This window comes from Aphelocoma coerulescens, chromosome 2 (genome assembly GCF_041296385.1).
Source record: "Aphelocoma coerulescens isolate FSJ_1873_10779 chromosome 2, UR_Acoe_1.0, whole genome shotgun sequence".
Taxonomy (NCBI): Eukaryota; Metazoa; Chordata; class Aves; order Passeriformes; family Corvidae; genus Aphelocoma; species Aphelocoma coerulescens.
This window is the reverse complement of record NC_091015.1, coordinates 119,511,894-119,531,080: the sequence shown is the minus strand read 5'-3', so window position 1 is coordinate 119,531,080 and position 19,187 is coordinate 119,511,894. Positions and strand designations below refer to the sequence as shown.

Sequence of the window (19,187 nt, the reverse complement as noted above, 5' to 3'; positions counted from 1 at the left end):
AAGGCAAATATTTCTCAGACCTTCCTTTGAAAGCTGTGGAGACCAAGCAAGTCTGGCTAATTGTCCCCTCTAGTCCTGGCTAGAGATGGGAACCAGAAGGGATTTTTGCTGTTTCTCTGTCACATACCTTCTGGGACACCAAGGGATGAGCTTTGGCTTCGAACAAGTCACAGAAAACATCTCTTAAGGAGTCACTTCTCCCTTACTGATTGCCTAGATATTAGACTGTTCTTTGTCTTCTCAGGGAAAGAGTCCCTGCACCAGTTGCCACCACAAGTTCACAAGGTAGCAAATTAAGTTCCTTCAGGTTTGAGCAGACAGAAGAAATTTTAATTGAGACCCTTCATGCCTGTAAGTCTGCAAGCCTGTGGGCAGTCCAATGCCAGGAAAAAGATTATCAGTGTGTTGCCAAGGATGCTCAGCATGATCAGCCCTTACAGTGAGTTTCTTCATTTGAGCTGAACAACAGAAGTGACAACCCCATTCTGGTGTCAGTGGAGATCAAGCTGGAGGTAACGCTATTATGTGACTCTGCAGGCATCGCCCTGGATCTTGCCTGCCAGCAGTGGAGCGACCCGGTCTGCTTGTGCAGGAAGCTTCAGCAGTTAGTAGAGAACATCCCCACAGATGTAGTGTAAGAGACAAAATAAGCAGGCAGAAGCAAACAGCATCCAAGTTCTTCTCTTTGCCATTCTGCTGCTGGCTGTCCCACTGCCAAAGCCTGAGGTCTGCAAATCACTCCCATAATGGCCACTCAGAAAACATAGTTGAACTTTCTTTCAAACATTATGTTCCTTTGGGGTGAAGTTAATTGTTTTCCCTCATTTGATGTCTCCAGTTATGGTCAAAGAATTAGGATGTAGGATAGACACAGAAGCTAAAAATTTCAGCAAGGCAGCTTTTATTTCTTTATTACAGTTGTCTGTTCAGACTGTCTTCAGCATGGGTGCTCCTTGGTCGTATTATTGATGATGAATAAGAACAGACTGTGCAGAGATTAACACAGATGGTTGTAGCCTCAAGACTTGATGAGCTGTTACCAAAGAAAATAAATCTCTACTTTGAAGGAGAGCCTTACACAACAGAATTTCATGTGGCTCAGCTGTATTCAAAGGGGAATATTAAAATTGCTGAGCAAAGAATTGAATGGCTCTTGTTGTGAATAGCCGTCTGTATGGGTAAGTTGCTTACCGCAGTCTCTCAGATGGAAAAAACTCAACTATATTGTTTTCTTTTGGGTTAAAACAAACAAACAAACCCATAAAACAAACCCTCTGTGATTCAGAAATGTTTGGAGAGAAGCGGTGTAGCTCACCAGAGCAAATGCTGAATTGCAAAGGCAGTGCCACTGAAAATTTTGACAGAGGAACCCTTAACCTCCTGCTACAAAAAGTGCTGTAAAAGCTAGAGAATAACTTCCCCTTTCCCTTCAAAATCCCTCTCATGTTTTTTTGCTCTTCTTGTTTCTGAAAACATGACACAAAGGCACCATTCTGGTTCAAACCCCTCTTTGAAACCATGGAAAGCCTGTTTTAAAGGAGTGAGTATATGCAGTGGAAAACAGCTGAGATGATTGTGTAACCTCTTGCTGCCAGCGTCTGGGGCTTCAACAGATCATGGGAAAACAGGGGGAGTTTTCTAGACTAAAGGTAACTCACTGAAGGAAGGTGTTCTGCACCGTGAGTTAATAAGCCACATCTTTTAAACTGATGCATATTGAATCTGCTGTATCAATCATGTTCCTCTCACCTCACTTTGTATGGGCTTCAGGCTAGATACAGCTCCTGTAAACAGATGGCTGTGCTGATGGGAATGTCTTAGGCCGTGACTTCATCTAGGAGGAGGAAAATAATGGAATATTATGTTGCACCAGCTCCCAGTCCATGCAATCGTTTCATCCAAAGGTAAAGACTGGAAAGGTTTTGCAAGTGTTTGTGTTTCTTAGGGAAAGGAGAGAGGGGAACATGCTCTTAAAGAGCCAGTGTCTTTCATGTTGGTCTCTCTGAAAGACTGAAAGTCACGAGCTCACTTCATGACAAATTCTTTCATGGGCTGGAGATTTGGCTGTCTTGCCTTAATAGGAAGGTACCAAGTAGCCCGAAATATTTTTGACAACTCCAAAAATATGTTCCTGCTATAGAATTCTATCATCATGTAACAGTTTAAAAACAAACAATAAAGCAAGAGTATGGCATGCGATTTCAGCTAGAGCATTCTTTAAGGTTTTGGAATTTGGGAGGGGGGGCGAGGGGGATGCTTGTAGAATACATTAAGTTTCCATTTCATCATATTGGTTTTATCTTCTCCTGTACTCTATAGTAGTCTTATATAAATAGCCATAATTACAGTTATGCTTTTACTTTATTGCTACACTGTTAACTGCTAAAAAAAGAAAAAAAAACATCATATGAGGACAGTATTGTTATTATACCAATCAGTGGGTTTAAAAGCTGCAATTCTGCTTGGTTTTACAGCTTTTAATGTATTTATTTTTCCCCCTAGAAATCCCATTGCTAGCCTCTAAGGTTGGTTGGGATTTGAAAAGTCTCTTCACTGATTCATTGTCTTCTGCTCCATGGGCAGCAGCAACCCAGGGGTAGATGGTTTTCCATGTGCCTTGATGGGCTTCTCCAGTGTCTGATCAGGTTTTCAGTAAAGGTGACTTCTCTAAGCTGTTTATTCTAATGAAACTGCAGAATGTTGTCTCCAAGATTCCTATCACTTTCTCAAATCAGACGGCTGTCATCAGGTATGTCTCACATCTTTAGGAGGTGAATAACTTGGATGGTTAGCAAATGTAACATCACAGTGATAGTGGTTCTATCCTATGTGTTCTGTTTTGTGAAATGTTTGAACTTCCTGCTGGCAAGGAATATTTTAATTTCTCAGCCCTGTGGCCTTGCAGATGTTTATGCTCCCCTCCTTGTGACCCAGGGATCTGCTTTGGGTCACAGACTGCCATTTCTTTAATATTTGTCTGCAATTATTGCACTGCCACCATCAATTAAATTCTCCAGATATTTTTCTTCCTGGTCCCCTGCAGCTTTAATCTGAAACTTTCCATTTTCCTGTCCATGGACACCATCACAGCCTGAAAAGGGTCCAATTTTCCATTAATGGACACAGCAGGCTTTTAAAATAAATCAGACGAAGGGTGGAGTCTGCAGCTCCGGATGCACCATGTGAAAGAGTCAAGCAGACCCAACTTCCAGCACTGCATCAGCTTCTTTCTGTTTATCTGTGTGCTTATTGAAATAATAAAAGGTGAAAAAAAAAAAAAGGGAGGGGGAGGGAAGGAAAATAAGATGCCTAAACAGCAGCATTCAAGAGAAAAGCACGTAACAAGGAATAAACCCGGAAATGGGATCTAGTTCTTAATCCATCTGCATGATCCATAATTTAAATTCTGATCTGAGTTCCTTAGAAAGTACCTCTGAATGCAATGCCTCCTATGCTCTGCTGACTGGTGGAGGTCTGACTTGGCATGATATTTCTCAGGTTTGAGGAAATGAAAGATTATGTACTAGACAGAAAAAAAATTTCTTTTTCTTCTTTATTTCTTCTATGCGGGTTGTTGTCTTAATTCACCTCCATTCTGTACAGATACAGGTCACCCTGATAGGCAGATGGCAGCTTGCAGAGTCTTGTACTCAGAAAACATTAATGAACCTCCCAGGCTGTTGTGGGAGATGAGCACTTTGCAGTCCTGGTTTTGGTTTTGTGTGCATCTCCACCCTGGCCCATGGAAACAACCCCAGATGTTGACGCCATAGTCTCTGCTGCTCATGGGAGTATGTTTCAGGATAGCTGGGAGAATGTTGCTCTGGAAGAAGGCATTAAATATTGAGCTTTCAAAAACATGCTGTGCTTTTGGAAGATCTGCATGTAAATGATGTAAATGCCTTGGGGTTGCTTCTAAGCTGGAGTTGATCTAGATTTAACTAGAAAAAATGCTCACAACTAGAAGAGACTGACATCGCCACAACATACTGTTTGGAAATGTGTTGGACTTGGTCCACCTAAAATGTCTAAGTCTGTCCTTTGATGTTTTGCTGAAAGACTTGTGTTCCATGAGGAGCCCCAGTGCAGTCAGTGCCTGGGTTGCATCGTGGCGGGTCAGAGCTCAGACTAAGCCCTCTTTGAATAGCTCACTTTAGACCTTGAAGGCAGAAGGAAGGTTGCTAATGGTTGCATTTCAACCATGCTGTTCATTCAGCACCCTCTTAGTCCTCTCACAGTTGGTGGGAGAAGAGAAGCCCACTTCTTAAGAAGAGATGAAGGTGAAGATGATGCTGACAATAATGACAACAATGATGAGTGGGCCACTGCTTCAGTTCTCCTTCCTTCTCCCTTTTCCTCTAGGGGTGTCACGTGGACAGCTGTGGTGATGACCTCTTGCTTCCCTTGTCAGTGCTGTGGGTTTTCTGTTCAAGGGAAGCTGAATGGGTATGGGTGGGTGCACAGCCAGGTCTTACCACAGCAAGCAACTAAGCAGCAGCCAATGTATCCAGGTGGGAGCCTGGCCCACCATGAGCTCTTGCCCTGCACTGAGGACAGAACCACATCTTTCCCAATTAAAAAGGACTGCATGAGGCAGTTTAACTGGCAGGTGTTAATTGCTTCACAGGCTGCGCTCGCACTCACAGATGCAGGGCAACGTGAAGGTGTCTGGGGTTCAGGCTTCTGGTTACAGGTGTGCTGGCAAGTGGGGAGGGACTGGGGAAACAGCATGGTCTAGACCATTAATCCAACTCAGATGGTAGCAATTCAGTCATTTCTGCCTGAGTGGGATGAGAAAAAACTTTTTAAAGCTTCATAGCTACTGTTTCTTCATTAGTTTTTTATCTTTTTTAACAAAAATCCCACCCCAATACTCATGCTTCTTTGGTTGCTAACAAAAAATACCAAGAGGAACCACAGCCTCCCGTTGTTTTCTGGGTATTTATGATTTTGCAAACCATTCCTCCTTCCCTCATGCAGCCTATCAGACTGTTCAGCTCTGCAATTCTTCTGAATCTATTCCTGGCGTGTTATCTTCCCTCCCCATCCAGAGTGGCTGCTTAGTTAAGAGCATGTTGAGTTGTGAAGGGCTGGGGGAGGCCATCACGAGTGTGCTGCCTCCCCAGCCAGGGACTGCCACATGCATTCCTTGCAAGAAGGGAGAAAACCAGCATGAAAATCTTGTGCTTAGTGTTTGGTGAGTTTGCTCTCTTCTTAGCACTCTATAAATATGTTGCAATTTGCCACCTTACCTCCTTTTTATTTTAATTTGGATGTATGTGATGATTGGAGAAGTGTGAGATAAGGAGAAAGAGCTGAGACCCATGCACTCCCAGGGGTTCCTGATACACAAACAGATGGGAAGATATCTAGGGACCAGAACTGGGTTCTTTTAGTCTTCTGGTGTGACAGACTAAAAGTTGAGGCTATGCCTGTCATTTTTATGCTGCAAAACTCTGCCTTTGTCCTTTGTAAAAACTCAGCAAAGTTCAGCCCTGCGGGCAACATAAGTGCTACAGCAAGAGGGGAAGAACAGGTGGCTTGAGTTAGTCTAGATGTCTCCAAACATTTCCTTGCTGGAAGGCTCCAGCCTAAAGAAAAGCTTATCTAAAGCTCAGCCCAGGACTGAAGAGAAAATCCCAATATTCCTCTCCTACATCAATGAACAGGATCTATTCCTGGTAAATCAGTCTTTGTTTCTGAACATGGGTGATTTAATACTGGTTTGTAAATAAACCCATCTGCCTCTTCATCCTTTTGCTCTCCCAGTCAACTCTCAAGTCTCCAGCTGTTGGTGAAGGGAAGCAATGGTGAAGAGGGAAACTTGCCCTTTGGGTGAAAGAAGGGATACAAGGGTAAAAAGGCTAGCTCACGGCTGCTGGTGCATTGAAAATGAGGAAAGTTTAGGTCTCACATCAGTGGTTGTGAAAACCTGACTTGCACAGCTTCTTCCCCAATAGTTGCACGCACTGATGTTAAGCAAGACAACACTTCACTACACTTGGAAGCCCCTGGGAGAGGACTGGTTTTCTTGCCTCTACTTTCTCCTTTTAGTGTCTTAACTAAATTCCAGAACTTTGTTAAGGATTACTGCTAAGGAGCACCATACCCCAGAGTTCACTTAGGGGAAAGATTTCAGTTTCAAGTTGGATGAAATACTGACATGAGTTCAAAAAGTTAAAATCGGTCACCAATGAAATTTGACTGCAAACTGGAAGACTTCTTCAGGTTTGAGGAATTAAGTCCTGGAACATCTGTCTAAACAGTGTAACAGAGGCAAGGGTCCTGGCTGGCTTAAGATGATGTTTAACAAGACTATGGAAAGGGGTGTATGACAGGCTAGATGAACATGTAGGAAGGGCAACTTATGATAGCAGCCAGTATTTAGGTTTTGTTAAGGGGAGAATGTGATTGCTGCTCAAGTCAGGAGCAAATTCTTGGTCCACCCCAGCCTTGCTTTGAAGGGGTGCAGGCCATTTTCCAGGATCACAGTTCCTGCTCTTTCCCAGTACCACCCAATAAGCACTGCTTCTCCTCTCTCTCCGTTGGTCCTGGTATTTGCTGCTGGGGTCTGGGCACGGTGTTATGTTTGCTGGTTTTTTCAGTGACTAAAGAGCTCTCCTCTGAGCTCACCTGGACCATCAGGTGCCTGGCTGAGGTGGGGGTCTCTGGCCGTTACAGGCTCACATGAAGTCAGTGGAAGCACCACAGTTTAGGAATTTCATGAAGGCCTTTTTGCTCTGCATACAACATTCTGTGAAAGGATGCATCTGATGGTTTTTTGCCTCTTTTTTTCTCCCTCTTTGGTACAGAGTTTACAACACGAGATGAACAAATTAAGTTCAAATCTGCTTCCCACACTCCCTCCCTTCCCAAAGATGCAACTTGGGACAGATTTCAGTCTCAGCTAGTGATGTTGGCATTGTTACTCCGATTGCTCAGTCTCTCACCTCGTTCAACTACTTTTACCTTGTTTGTGGTTTTTTACATGTTTATTGTGGGGCCCAGTGCCAAAATCCTTTAGCATCGTGGGAAGGTGCAATCATCTCTTAGCAAACCACTCCTCACTGCTTCCACAGAAGTCTCAGGCTGTGAGTTCTTTATTTTAGGAGGCTGGAGCAATTAGCTTGAATTGTGCCACTTAGATATGTTACAAACTATCCCAAATAAGCCACTGCCATTTAGTAATAAGTTTAGGAAAATGATTGCCAAGTATTTTTCTGTATGTCTGTATGTTCTAGGGTCTGTGTAAATCACGCTAATGTTTTTATTGTCACAAACATGATTTAAACTTGTGAGTCTCTGCAGTGATGGGTAAAGGGAGGGAGGCAAACCTTTCTCATAGACTAACATGGAATGAAAATGCAAGTAAATGGGTGTGTTTGATGAGACCACCTAGAGAGATGTTGGATTTAGGGGGTGTCATAGGTGTAAAAAAATATAGCTTGAATGCAAACAACATGGTGGGCAATTGGGTGTGCAACACATGAATGTCCAAAACACAACTCTCCAAGCTCCAAACAGGAAGCAGCTGCTTGTGAACTACAACTGGCACGTGGGCTGGTTGTCAGTTTTACCATCACCCGGACTAAACCAAAGTAGCATATTCTGAACTCTCCTGTGAACAAGGGGTCATGAGATACACACAGTGCTGAAGAGCCTGCCTGTGCCTCATCCTTTGGCATATTGACAGTTGGGACTCAGAGAATCTGCTTTCGGCAGTTTTAGGTGCTGCCAAAAAGAAGGGCTTAAAATCCCAACAATGGTCTGGGAAGGTTATGATCTTGAATGGAGGGAAGATGTTTGAAGTGAGGGCTCTGCAGGGAGCTGAACGCCAGGAGATGGCCAAGGTCCTCTGGCAATCCCACCACTGGCTTATTAATAAGCAGCTCTATGTCCCAGAGGGAGACAAAACCAAACTTTCACATACAGATGAGAGATAGAACAATTTACTGTCACTGGTGGAAAAGAGACCGTGTTTTTCAATTTTTTTACAACTTTTATTTATTTTTTTTAGAAAAGGAATAAACTCTGCATGGTAGAGTATACGGTATATAATTTCAAAACAGAACAAGTTATATGGAATGGATTATTTTCCCAAACTATTTGAAGTTGAACCTAAAATCATTTGTAAATCAACACTCATTGCCATGTAAGACAAAGGAAAACAATCAACATGTTTTTTGTTTGGTACAGATTTTCTCTACCTCTTCAGCCTGAATTTTCCCAGGGTTGGGCAGAAAAGGGGGGCAGATCCTGCCCATTGTCCTAATCATAATTGTACTGACCAAGCTTTGTGCTCTGAGATCTAGCAACATATGGCTTTATATACGTTCCTAAGTGAACAGTGCAACATCATCACCACCTTAAGTGTTTATTCCACATTCAAACTGTAACTGAACATCACTCTGAACCCCTTTTCTGCCCCCAAAACAACAGCAATAACAACGAAAAGCAGAAAGTCTCCAGCAATCAGATTTCATCCCAGAAATCTGTGTAAACTGTAGGTCAGGGTTGGGTAGCAGCACAGAAGACGAAAGATGTGACAGCATGATTCAACAGCGTCTCTAAAGACTACTGTAAGACTGTCATTCTTTAGTCTGCATCTTGCAATCACAATTTGCTTTTTCCCTGCAATGCTATAAAGCAATATAAGAAAAAAATCAGACTCAAAAGCAAAAGGTAGAAGCCTACACAGAAAGGTAAAGCTTCTGCTCAGCCTTGAGTGGTCACTATTAGAAACAGATCTCTGCAATCAGAAACAAATGCTGAACGTATATACACAATTTGGGTGGAAAGGGATATGACCACGGGTGGAAGCCCTCCTAGCTGACCCACAAACTGTTTTGGATTGTAGGTCTACACTACACCCACTGCCTTTTGGTCTGAATAAACCAGCAGGCTCCAGGTGTGCTCCAGGCTCTTGGCTCCACCGTTCCTCGGCTGTGAGGGGGCCAGGAGAAGGAGAAGGAGGAGGAGGGAGTAAGAGTTCTGTCAAGGGCCCCCCTCCCCTCACTTTGCAGCTGGCTGAGCGATGCAAGGGTTGCAGTGACATAGTATGTTACACTGGGAAGGTTTAAGTGCACACTTTTCTCTTTACTCCCTCCTCCCCAATCCTGCTGGAATGTATCTATATCAGTAATCAGGTAAGTATTAATAATAACTGTAAGCTAGCATAGTCACCTTCCCCCTTAGAATGAGGGGAGAGCAATAGCATCAAACAAATTCCCATTTGTCCCGACATGTAACCTTTCCAGATCCTGTATAGCAATTGTATGCAGGCTTTTTTCATACTAGAATTTAAAGGAGTCAAAGCTGGTAAAGAAACTGGACGTTTCCTGGCCTAACTGAAGGAAATAATAAAACTGATTAAAGCAAGAGTGAAAGAAAGTAAGCATTAGTGTGTCTGCATCCTCTGATATGTCCCACTTCTCTACATTCTGCTCACAAGCCCTTTCCATACTCTGAGCAAGCACTCCCAAACTTAGAGAGGTAAGGCTTCAGCTGAAATCTCACAGTTGAGACTATTATTTATTTTGTAATTACCACAAATGTAATAACTTGACTTTAGTGGATCCATGTGGGGCACGTTGAGGGCAAGGCTTGTTAAGTGAACCAGCACAAGAGAAGACTGGACAGGGGTGGAATCTCACATGATAACAGCAGTTGAACAATGTCCATCAGCATGGCATTAGCTTAGTGTGGATATAGCATCAGGAGCTTGGATAAAGCCTTTAAACTTTCTGGGTGTCCAGTCAGAACCAGGGAAGCTGCAAGATGTTTTACTGTAAAACTCCAGTACTGCAATGTCTAAAGGAACTGAATCTCAATGGGCACAGATTTTAGGTTTTGCACAGTCAATCCTAATTAAAACCCTAAAACTATAATGGCTGATGCCCCTGCTGTTGGAGCCTGAAGACACCCGTTATACTGCTGAGCCCTACTCTTTTTTTTTTAATAAAACACTGTTTTAAGATAGAGCACAATAAATGTGCTTATTACGCACTCTAACATAGAGCACAGAAATACAACACTACAGAGTGCAAGTCTAACCATCTCCACAGTGGGAAAAGTGCGAAGGTTAAAAATATGCATGTGGCTTAACACAAGATATTTTTAAAAAACATGACATGGAAATCTTATACTAATGCTTTCATCTTCACCACAAACATGACTGAAAACTTAAGGTCAGTTGCTGATCCTTCTCTCGCAGTAGTAGTAGTGTAATCCTTTCAAAGGTACAATGTTGGAAAGATCAGAGAATAAAAAAACCCAAGTGTCCAAAAATGATCCCATTTACCACTTTTCCAGTAGTTATGTTTTTCAAGAAATAAACGTGTAAGGTCACCTTGATCTTCACCATCAGTAACTGATACACTTGGAAACAGCTAAGCCCACCACCTGGACTAAGATCAGTTCAGTGTCGCACACACACACACACGGATACACACACAAATACCCCACAGGAAAAAGTGCACTTTCAATTGCTGATACAAAAATAGATTGGCACATTCGTTTTGACACAGTGAAGATATCTTCTTTAAAAGCTTTTTCACTTTAAGAAGTCCTCTTGGAATTTGCAGCAGGTCTGTAGAAAAAGCGCTACGAGAATGCACTCAGTGGGCTTCCAGGGTTTGTGTGACGGAGAGAGGGGTGGTCATGGAGGCTGCCCTTCTATTTTCTGCCTACTTTTATAGCTGTAGTCCCTACAGGTAGGGTCAGTTGCCACCCAGTTTCAGCACATGAACTATTTACCAACAGCTTAGTATTCACCTGCTTTGAGAAAGTAATGATACATAAATTCATCAAAGCCGAGAGTCGATGCAGTGTTTCCTGTATGTAGCCAGAAAAACTGTTTTTGGGGGGAGAGAGAGCGCAAAGTGTTAGGAGTCTGATTTTGCATTTCCAGTAGTTACTGTGGCTCCGAGAGCCAAGCGGGAACAGTCAGGAGCCCCTTCCCCGCAGGGCAGCCAGCGCTAGGAGTTCTGCACCAAGCGTCTGTAGTGCGGCATCACTTCGTGCTCGGGAAGGTGGAGAGCGAACTCCAAGGCCACCAGCACCGGGAACTCGAAGGCGATCAGCTCTCGCCTGTTCAGCCGGAACTTCTCTTCCAGTTTCTGCAGCCACAGCCGAGGGGCAAAAAAACAAATTAAAAAGAAAAGGAATGAGGGTTTGCCTTTCTAGTGCTTTCCACAAATGACATTATTCAAAACACACGTGCTGCTGTCATTGAACTCCTGTCCTGATCAACTTGCACAGCCTTAGGTTTAGAAAATCAGAGCTGTGTGAACTGGATGTACCGGATCCTTACTGTGAAGATGAACTCATAAAGCTCAGCCAGCCATGCTATTTCTGACATGTTCGTCATTTCACTCATTCCACTGCCAGCAGATACATCCCACCGATCACAGTGATTACCACTGCAGCAACAGGAAATTCCTGGCTTCACGCAAACATCAAAATCACTTGTGTAATGGAAGACATGCATCTTGTAATTGTCCATAAATTTCCTGCACCACTTGAAATCACTAGTTTTCCTCTCAGCATTAGACTGTACTACAACGCCCTATCGGGGAAATGATTTTTGCCACAATTTGATCTTAATACCTCAGAGGCAGAAGGTGTCATCTGCAGTAACCACAAGAACAGTGAGTAATAGAAACTGCTATCCTCACGGGGGATGAGATGGGTTTTATAGTCGGTTTTGTGCTGTAATGTACTAAACCTCCCACATGCTCTGCTGTTTTCACTGGATTTGGATGCTACAAGTAGGAAACCAGTTGCTCAGGGATATTTCCCCCCTCATCCTCTTCTTAGGATCTCCCTGGCTTGTTACTTCTCTGCCCACTGGGTACTGCAAAGTTCAATGTGTCTTATGGATGGACCGATGTTTCAAGATAGCAAGAGAGGCCAGATCTTCCAATTCCCACTTGGCCGATTTTTCTTGTGGTTATTCAGAGGGCTTCCTAACAAATTGACTGCCAACCCAGCTCTGTGACTGTGGCAGGAGGGCATGAGGCCCATCCTGCCCCCCATCCATGATCCCATGTTTATTCCACGGAGTGAGCTGGTTGTAGCCACATACCCAGATACCGACCTAACCTTTTGTAGCATTAAATCAGATTGGTACCTCGGTGCTTGCAGAGGATTATCTCCTAACACTCCCCCATGTTACCTCATTCATATGGAGTGGCTGGAGGACCAAACCCCTCACTCTACAAAAAACATCCAGAGTGAGGTGTTCTAATGGGAACACCTCCTTAGGTTTTCTTGCCTAAACATTGAACTTGATAAAAGAAATCCAAATGTCTATTGGACTCCATTTGAAATTAGTATCTATACTTAATTCTCAAAGGAGAATCCTTACTGGAACTCTTGACAACATAATTAAAAGCAAAATTAATTTCCTGAGGGTTCACCTTTTGCCTTGTATTGACAGAATGATGGTCAGATACATCGCAAACCTCTCAGTATCTGACACCAGGGCCTTCTATCCCATCAGAAAAGCTTCCCACGCCTCTGGAGTGACACTGATCACTACTACTTCCACAAAAATGTGTAAGAAAAGAAGATATTTAGCTGGTTGTACATCTGGAAGCCTGAAGGAGAGCATGTCCATTGGCAAACAGGCTTGCACAGACCACACACTGGCACTTTATGTAGATGGAACACAGGAAACCTATGGATACGTACATCTATAAGATGCTTCACTTCATGTTTTCTGAGGTCACTGCCAATTTTGGCTGCTAAAAGAACACAAGCTCCAGCACAAAGCTTTCTATTCTGCTTGTTCAGCTTCCCCTTGAGAGCGAGCTTCTCAAAGTAGACAAAGGCCATGGCCACTGTGGGCTCTTCAAAACCACATTCTTCTTGAGCAAGCTTGCGCATTTCTCTCTTCAAGCTGAGTAAAGAGACCAGACAAGTATGCTGTGAGATGAGTTTTAAAGCATTTCTCATTTCACCCCAAGAGCCATGCTTTACAGGGATTCCTGCTTAGTCAAATGGAAGGGAAAACATAATTTACTGGGCAGATATCTTTGTGCTGTTTTGGAGGCACATTTCACAGCACATATTTACAACACCCTTCCCCCTCACTGCCCCCAACAGACAGTTGTGTCAAGCTATAAAAGCAACCAAAAAGGCTCTGACATTTTTAGCAACATATTTCATCAGAGGTCCTGTGCTGCATACTGTTTGTTTAGTAACAACATTTTGATTACTGGTGCTCTGTATGCAGCTTTTGCTGCTGGTTATGGTTGGTCAAATCCAAACTGACAGTTCTGTCCATGTACTACAGCACTCTCTGGTTACAGAGCAGTGTGGCTCAGTGTCCTTCTGGCCACTAGGGTCAAATGAAATTATCATTACTTCAGCGGAGCAATATGTCTAGCCTGCTACACTGGAAACAGAGATGGAATATTACAACTTTGTTGTGAAGCCAACTACTTTTTTTGCTTCTGGCCAAGACACAAAAGTCAGCACTTCTCTTTCCTCAGTCTCTTTTTAAGCTAATTGCCAAGAGCTTAGAGACTCTGTTGTGTTGTTTTTCTGGGTATTTTAATATAGTGCATGCCCAGCTCTCATCCTCATGCTGTTAGACACTGTGTTTGACACCTGACCAGTGTGTGTTTGCACATTCCTCTATCCTGTTTGCTCATCCCAGTAATCAAAGCAATCATCTGACTTACTCTGCTCCTCTGCTGGTCACTGCTCCTGGAAGATCAATCAGTGCTGTGCTTCCCCTCATGTACAGCAGGAATTGCACTGACATGTGAGACACCTGCATCACGTCACAGCCTTATCAAGCTTTGCAACATACCTTCTTATTTTACTGAGGGTTAGCTTGATGTGAGGGAACTTCTCCTTAAAGGTCTCATTCATGTCCTTCTTGAGATCAGATGGCTTCACATAGTCTATGACCGTGGTCTGTAACACATGTCAGGAGAGAATTACTCTCTTAGTTTGTAACAAAGAAGATCACTCAATTCTCCCAGAAGCAAGGAATGCCAAACAAGTGCCAGTCAGTCCCAATGCTTTCAGCAGACAGGAAAATTAATTCTGAAATAAGGCATCTACTTATTTGTGACTGACAAAACAAGTGACCTGTTCAGCACAAGCTTTGAACAATACATACCTCATTAGCATCCTCCAAGTATTGCTAAAAGTGAGTTTAAGATCTATGTGGCTGGATGAAACCTACCTGAGAAGTCTCATAAAACAAACAAAAAAATCACCACAATAACTGATATGATGACCAGATTTTTGGGCATACCTCCATGTGGTTCTGAGACACATTTGTGAGTTTCTCTCAAAGTGATTCTTCAAAGAAACCACTGGTACAAACTCTTGACTGCTACAGCATACATTTACGATAAAGTAAGTAATTAGCTTATATGGCAGGTCACCCAGTAGAGTGGAAGGCAGTAATGCTGTGCTAAGTTAGGCAGTAAGTGGACAGAAGAGTCAGGACAACATTCAAAGTGTACAGTCTATTTCCTTTGAGCTTCCTGTTCCTTTTTGTTACAACCTAAGGAATCTCCCTAGGTTGCAGAGGGTTCTCCTGGCCAACAAAGCACCTGCACCTGTGGGTGCCCTGCACTTCTCTCGCTCCCTCAGTCTTTGTTCAGGTAGCACTTTGCCCAAATCCTCTGTCACCACTCACCTGGCCAAAATCTACCAGCTCAACAACAAACCAACCTTTATCTTGGAAACGTGTCAATTCTCTTCCATGCTTTGGCAGAAGTGGACAGAAGTGGAGAAGAGCCCAGGCTTGGGCACCTGGGGGACAGCCTAGTCCCCAGGCATCCAGCTCCCTGGCAGCTTCAAGCATGTAAAAGAGCAGCAGTGCATTCTCCTGGCTTGTAAAATAATACTTCCCTTCTAATTTCTGGTTTTGATTAATTTGTATTATGGCAAAGGGCTGCTGACACCAAATAACAGGAGGTGGAAAGAGGCATGCAGAATGTTTGGCATTGCTGCATGTTAAGCGTTTATAGAAGGTGGAGCTCTGCTGCAACATATCCTCATGGGAATCAAAATCAGCCAAAAAGACTGACTGCATATGCTTTCAGGCTTTTTTTTCAATCATTAAAATAATATATGGAAGGGCTTGGGAATACAAAGTGCAATGGCTCTAGAGAGAAAGCAGACAATTCCCTTTATCCAGTCATGTTGTTCTCTGTTTCCAAAATGAGCATGAAGGAGAGTAAAACACACCTAACTTTTCCTGCACTTTATTTAGGAGATACGGTACTGAATTACTAGGAATTATAGGAATTTAAAACAGAGCAGAGCATGTGTTTCCCCTGAATAGTGCCCAGCAGTATTTGAGGCAAACACACTGTAATAGAGAGGAAAATCAAGTTTTTGCCACGGGGTGTTGTTATGGTCATGCACGTTTTAAAACATGGGCCATTCTGCAGCATCAACACCCTTCAGCCACACCTGCTGCCCTGCACGTGTATGGATGAGTCTGACTGCAGGTTCAGGCAGACAGTGCAGTGCCCCTGAGGTTAAAAATTCATAAGCTGCCTTGATGCTGAAGCAGGCAAAGTGCTGCCACACCTGAAGAAGAGAGGAAAAGACAGGGAGGAGAAGCCTTGCCCTACCCGGGATAGGTGGGAAAGCCTTCAATGGAATGTGTGGGCCTGCCTGGTTTTAACCCTGCTGAGTTTGGAAGGATGTATGCATGCACTGTGCAGCTGTTCACTGCAGACAGCTTCTCACATGCTTTGTCTCACCTGGCACGGCTCAGCCCTCTAAAGAAGAATTAAGATCTTAACAACTACTCCTTTCCTTTCTTTCCCTGGAATGTTGCAGCCTGCCTGCCTACTCCTTGGTATTGTTGCCAAAGGATCATCAGCAAGCTGGGTGCTGCTGATGTACAGATATGCTGGGAGTTTTATGTGTTAAGAGGCTTCCTCTCAGTACTGCTACAAGAGGACACTAAAACAAGCCACCTCTAATTTAGACCACTGCTGTCTGCTACTCGGGGTACAGAAACATGGGTCCATGCTGCTCTTGCTCACAGAGTCAAGAGACACAAAGCACATACATCCTACTAAATGTAAAGATGATTTTAGTTACTACCAGTATTTTTTGGTTGTCTTGGGTAATCCTAGATATAGTGAGCTCAGTGTTACTGTACAAAGCTACCTGACACCTTATTTCATGTTTAACTACAAGCCTAACTGCCCACTGTTTGTTCTCCATTACCACAGAGCTCTTAGTTTTATCTTAATTAACTTGCCTTGAGCTCTCTCCAGGTTATCTTCTTCCCCTGCTTGTGTGCACAATAGAAACCACTTCCCAAGAGAAGGGGAACAGCAGCGGTGGGAGGGCCTGTCCATCCTCCAGCCTCAGCTGAAGGGCTGCACAGAAGTTGTGCCAGACAGCGAGTTTCAGCTGTTTTCACCTCTAACAAGTGAGTATCAGGGTGACCCCAGCTCTGGGGGCCACTGTGCAGAGGGGCAGACAGCAGCAGCAGCCCCCTGGGATGCACCTTTCCCCACGGCTGCTCTGCAGGCACCGGCATGTTTTACCTGGGACTCCTCCAGCCTGTGGGAGCTTTGCCAGAATTCAGCTAAATTCTCTTTGGAAGGAGAAAAGCTCTTTTAAAAAATTTCATTTAAAGCAAAGCACTCAGAGGCTTGAGACTAAGCAGGCAGCTTAAAACTGAGAACAGTAAAGAGGTATGGTTATTTTTAAACACAGAGATTTGTCAATTTTGTCCTGTTGATAAGAATCTCCCCCTCTCCAACTCTGAATACTGCTGCTTCCTGCAAGACAACAGTCTCTACGATATAAATCACAATAATGAAATCCAGATGAAAGCTGGTGTGTGCTGGTTTTGATTCATGTAACAGGATAACGGCAGCATGTTTGAACACACTGGCTCTAAGGCAGCTGTCTCATCTTGTCAGTGCCATGCTGGAGAGCTCAGCTAACTGCCCTTATTCTCAAGAAAAGGATTTGTGCAAGTTCTTTTTCTGTTCCTTGATTTTTTTTTCATTCGTAGCTGCTGTAGAAGCCAGACTTTGAGCAATGGGATGCTGCTTGTCCAGCTGGTACCTACAGAAATGCATCCTGTGCATGCAGGACTCTGCCCATCCAAGAGGCAGGCAGAAAAAAACCCTAAAGAATATCTGTTGAGAGGTAATTTAAAATCAATGCTGAATTAGCATCTGTTGAGTGATCAATCAGTTGCCCTTTCAGATGGTTTCTAACGAGGCACCCAAGTACCCCTCCTTCTGGGGCACAGCACTCATGAGGCTACAAAGAAATCTTGGTCCCCAACCCTGATCCTGCCCAGGGCACCTCATGCACCCTGCAGACAGCTTCGCACTGAGCAGCAACCCTCACTACTGCCCCTGCCCACGAGTAAGGGAGCAGAGGATAGCTCTGGGGTGGTTCAGCAACCCACAAGGACCAGCTGGGATCTGACAGGGGAGGGCTTGGACACAACATCATCCTTCTTGGCCTGCTCCCTGCTCAGTGTTTACACTTCTGTTTCATTGCACTTGAGTTGCCTGCGTGTCCCAAACGAAGTCGCCATGTGAGGAAAAATACACATCTGTTTGTCCAGGACAATTCTGGTATTGCCTGTGTCAGGGCTCTGATCAATACTGATGCTCCAAATTTTATGAAGGGTTTGCAAATATTTCCCTAAAAGGAGAACAGCTTTTCTCTATCTCCAAACATGCTTTCTTATACATAATATTATTCCCTACCAGCCAGGCACTCTGTACTCCCAGAGCTGTCAGACACATGAAAAAGGCACTGGGAACTACTAAACTGTCTCTCATACTCTAATCTCCAATGTTTTTAACTTCTGTCATCCAGAACCGTCTGTCTTGTTTCTCACAGCTTATTTGCACGGAACACATTTCAGTTCAGCATTCAGCAATACTCCTTCGTGGGCTCTGTTACGTTCTCTGTATACAAATCTGTATATGTAAATTTTAGTTTGGCCATGGAAGGCACAAGACAAATGAAAGCCTTGATATATGGTAGCTGACAGATGCCTGGACAGCATGATAAATGCTTCAGCCCAAGTCTCTACTCTGCACACTTTTTGCGTGGATGGCAGTTTTGAACTTGGAGCTCAGCTCGTGTGTTACTCACAAGCGTTTTCAAGCAGCTGCTTTCTCATAGGAAAGCTGTATATATAGTTTCATAAATATGGGAGGAGAGAGGATTCCTGAAATGGTTGGAAAGACTGGCAGGATGAAATACTGTTGAAAATAAATCCTGCTTTGGCATGCCACCAGTAAAAGATGATCCAGCCTTGGATGCCTCTATCTCTTAGCTTAAGAAGGATAAAATCAGAATAAAATAGGTGAATAAAATGAAAGATATATGATAGGCTCTCTTCAGCTGTTGTTACTGTGTACCCCTGATAAATCTACTCTACAGAGAGCAGATGGAAGACTGGTACCTGAAACAGACTTTCAGTAGGTCACTGATAAGTTCTCAGCCACACAAGAAGTGAAAAGAAGTCAATGACTCTGCATTCTCTGAATACTTCAATGCATCCCATAAGTGACCAGCTATGTACCTATCAACTGCCAGTAACCTAATTCATATACTTACGGCTTATGATGGATATATATGGGAATTCCTGATAGTGAAGAGACTTTAAACTGTGATGGAAAATGGCAGTGATTCCGAATTATAGTAAAATTCTAAAAAAGGAAAAGATAGACTAAAATAAGATGTTTCTGTTGTTACAAAGTTATTAACATTCAAGGACCTTAAACTGAAAGATTTTGAATTTCACAAGGCAAATAGTCTCAAAACTGCCTCTTTGAAATTAAATACATGGAAGGACACCAGTTTATCTTATAATGTTAACGCTCTGGAATTATTCTCAATTAATACAGTGTGTCATTGTTACAAAAAAATTGTTTATTGGAGTCTCAGCCAAACATAACATCAAATGTATAGAGCGCAGGGTTTAAATATGATTATCTACCACTGCAATCCTCTGCTCCCTGAGACTTTTGGGTACAAGGTCAGCAGCTGTTAAAAAAGCAGTCTGGAGATACTTAATATACAACTACGGAAGTGGCTCGAAGAACAGGGTGACAGCACTGAAGGACACTGGCTGTAGCGGAGTCTTCCTGACCTTGGTGCTCCTCATGAAAGACAGAATGGGGGAATGAGAGACCAAATGCATTATATCATCA

General features: G+C 43.4%; 1 protein-coding gene across 2 annotated transcripts in view; it reads right to left on the bottom strand.

Moving 5' to 3' along the window:
- Positions 1–7,975: 7,975 nt before the first annotated feature.
- The window catches only part of CABLES1 (Cdk5 and Abl enzyme substrate 1), a 71,894-nt gene continuing 60,682 nt past the window's right edge, over positions 7,976–19,187 (bottom strand). For both annotated transcript variants that reach the window (XM_069004611.1, XM_069004613.1), the window contains 3 exons: positions 13,820–13,926; positions 12,694–12,901; positions 7,976–11,117 (listed from right to left, as the gene is read on the bottom strand). In XM_069004611.1, coding sequence (XP_068860712.1) covers positions 10,977–11,117; positions 12,694–12,901; positions 13,820–13,926 — 456 coding nt within the window. In that variant the 3' untranslated portion in view covers positions 7,976–10,976. The remainder of the gene's footprint in view (positions 11,118–12,693; positions 12,902–13,819; positions 13,927–19,187) is intronic.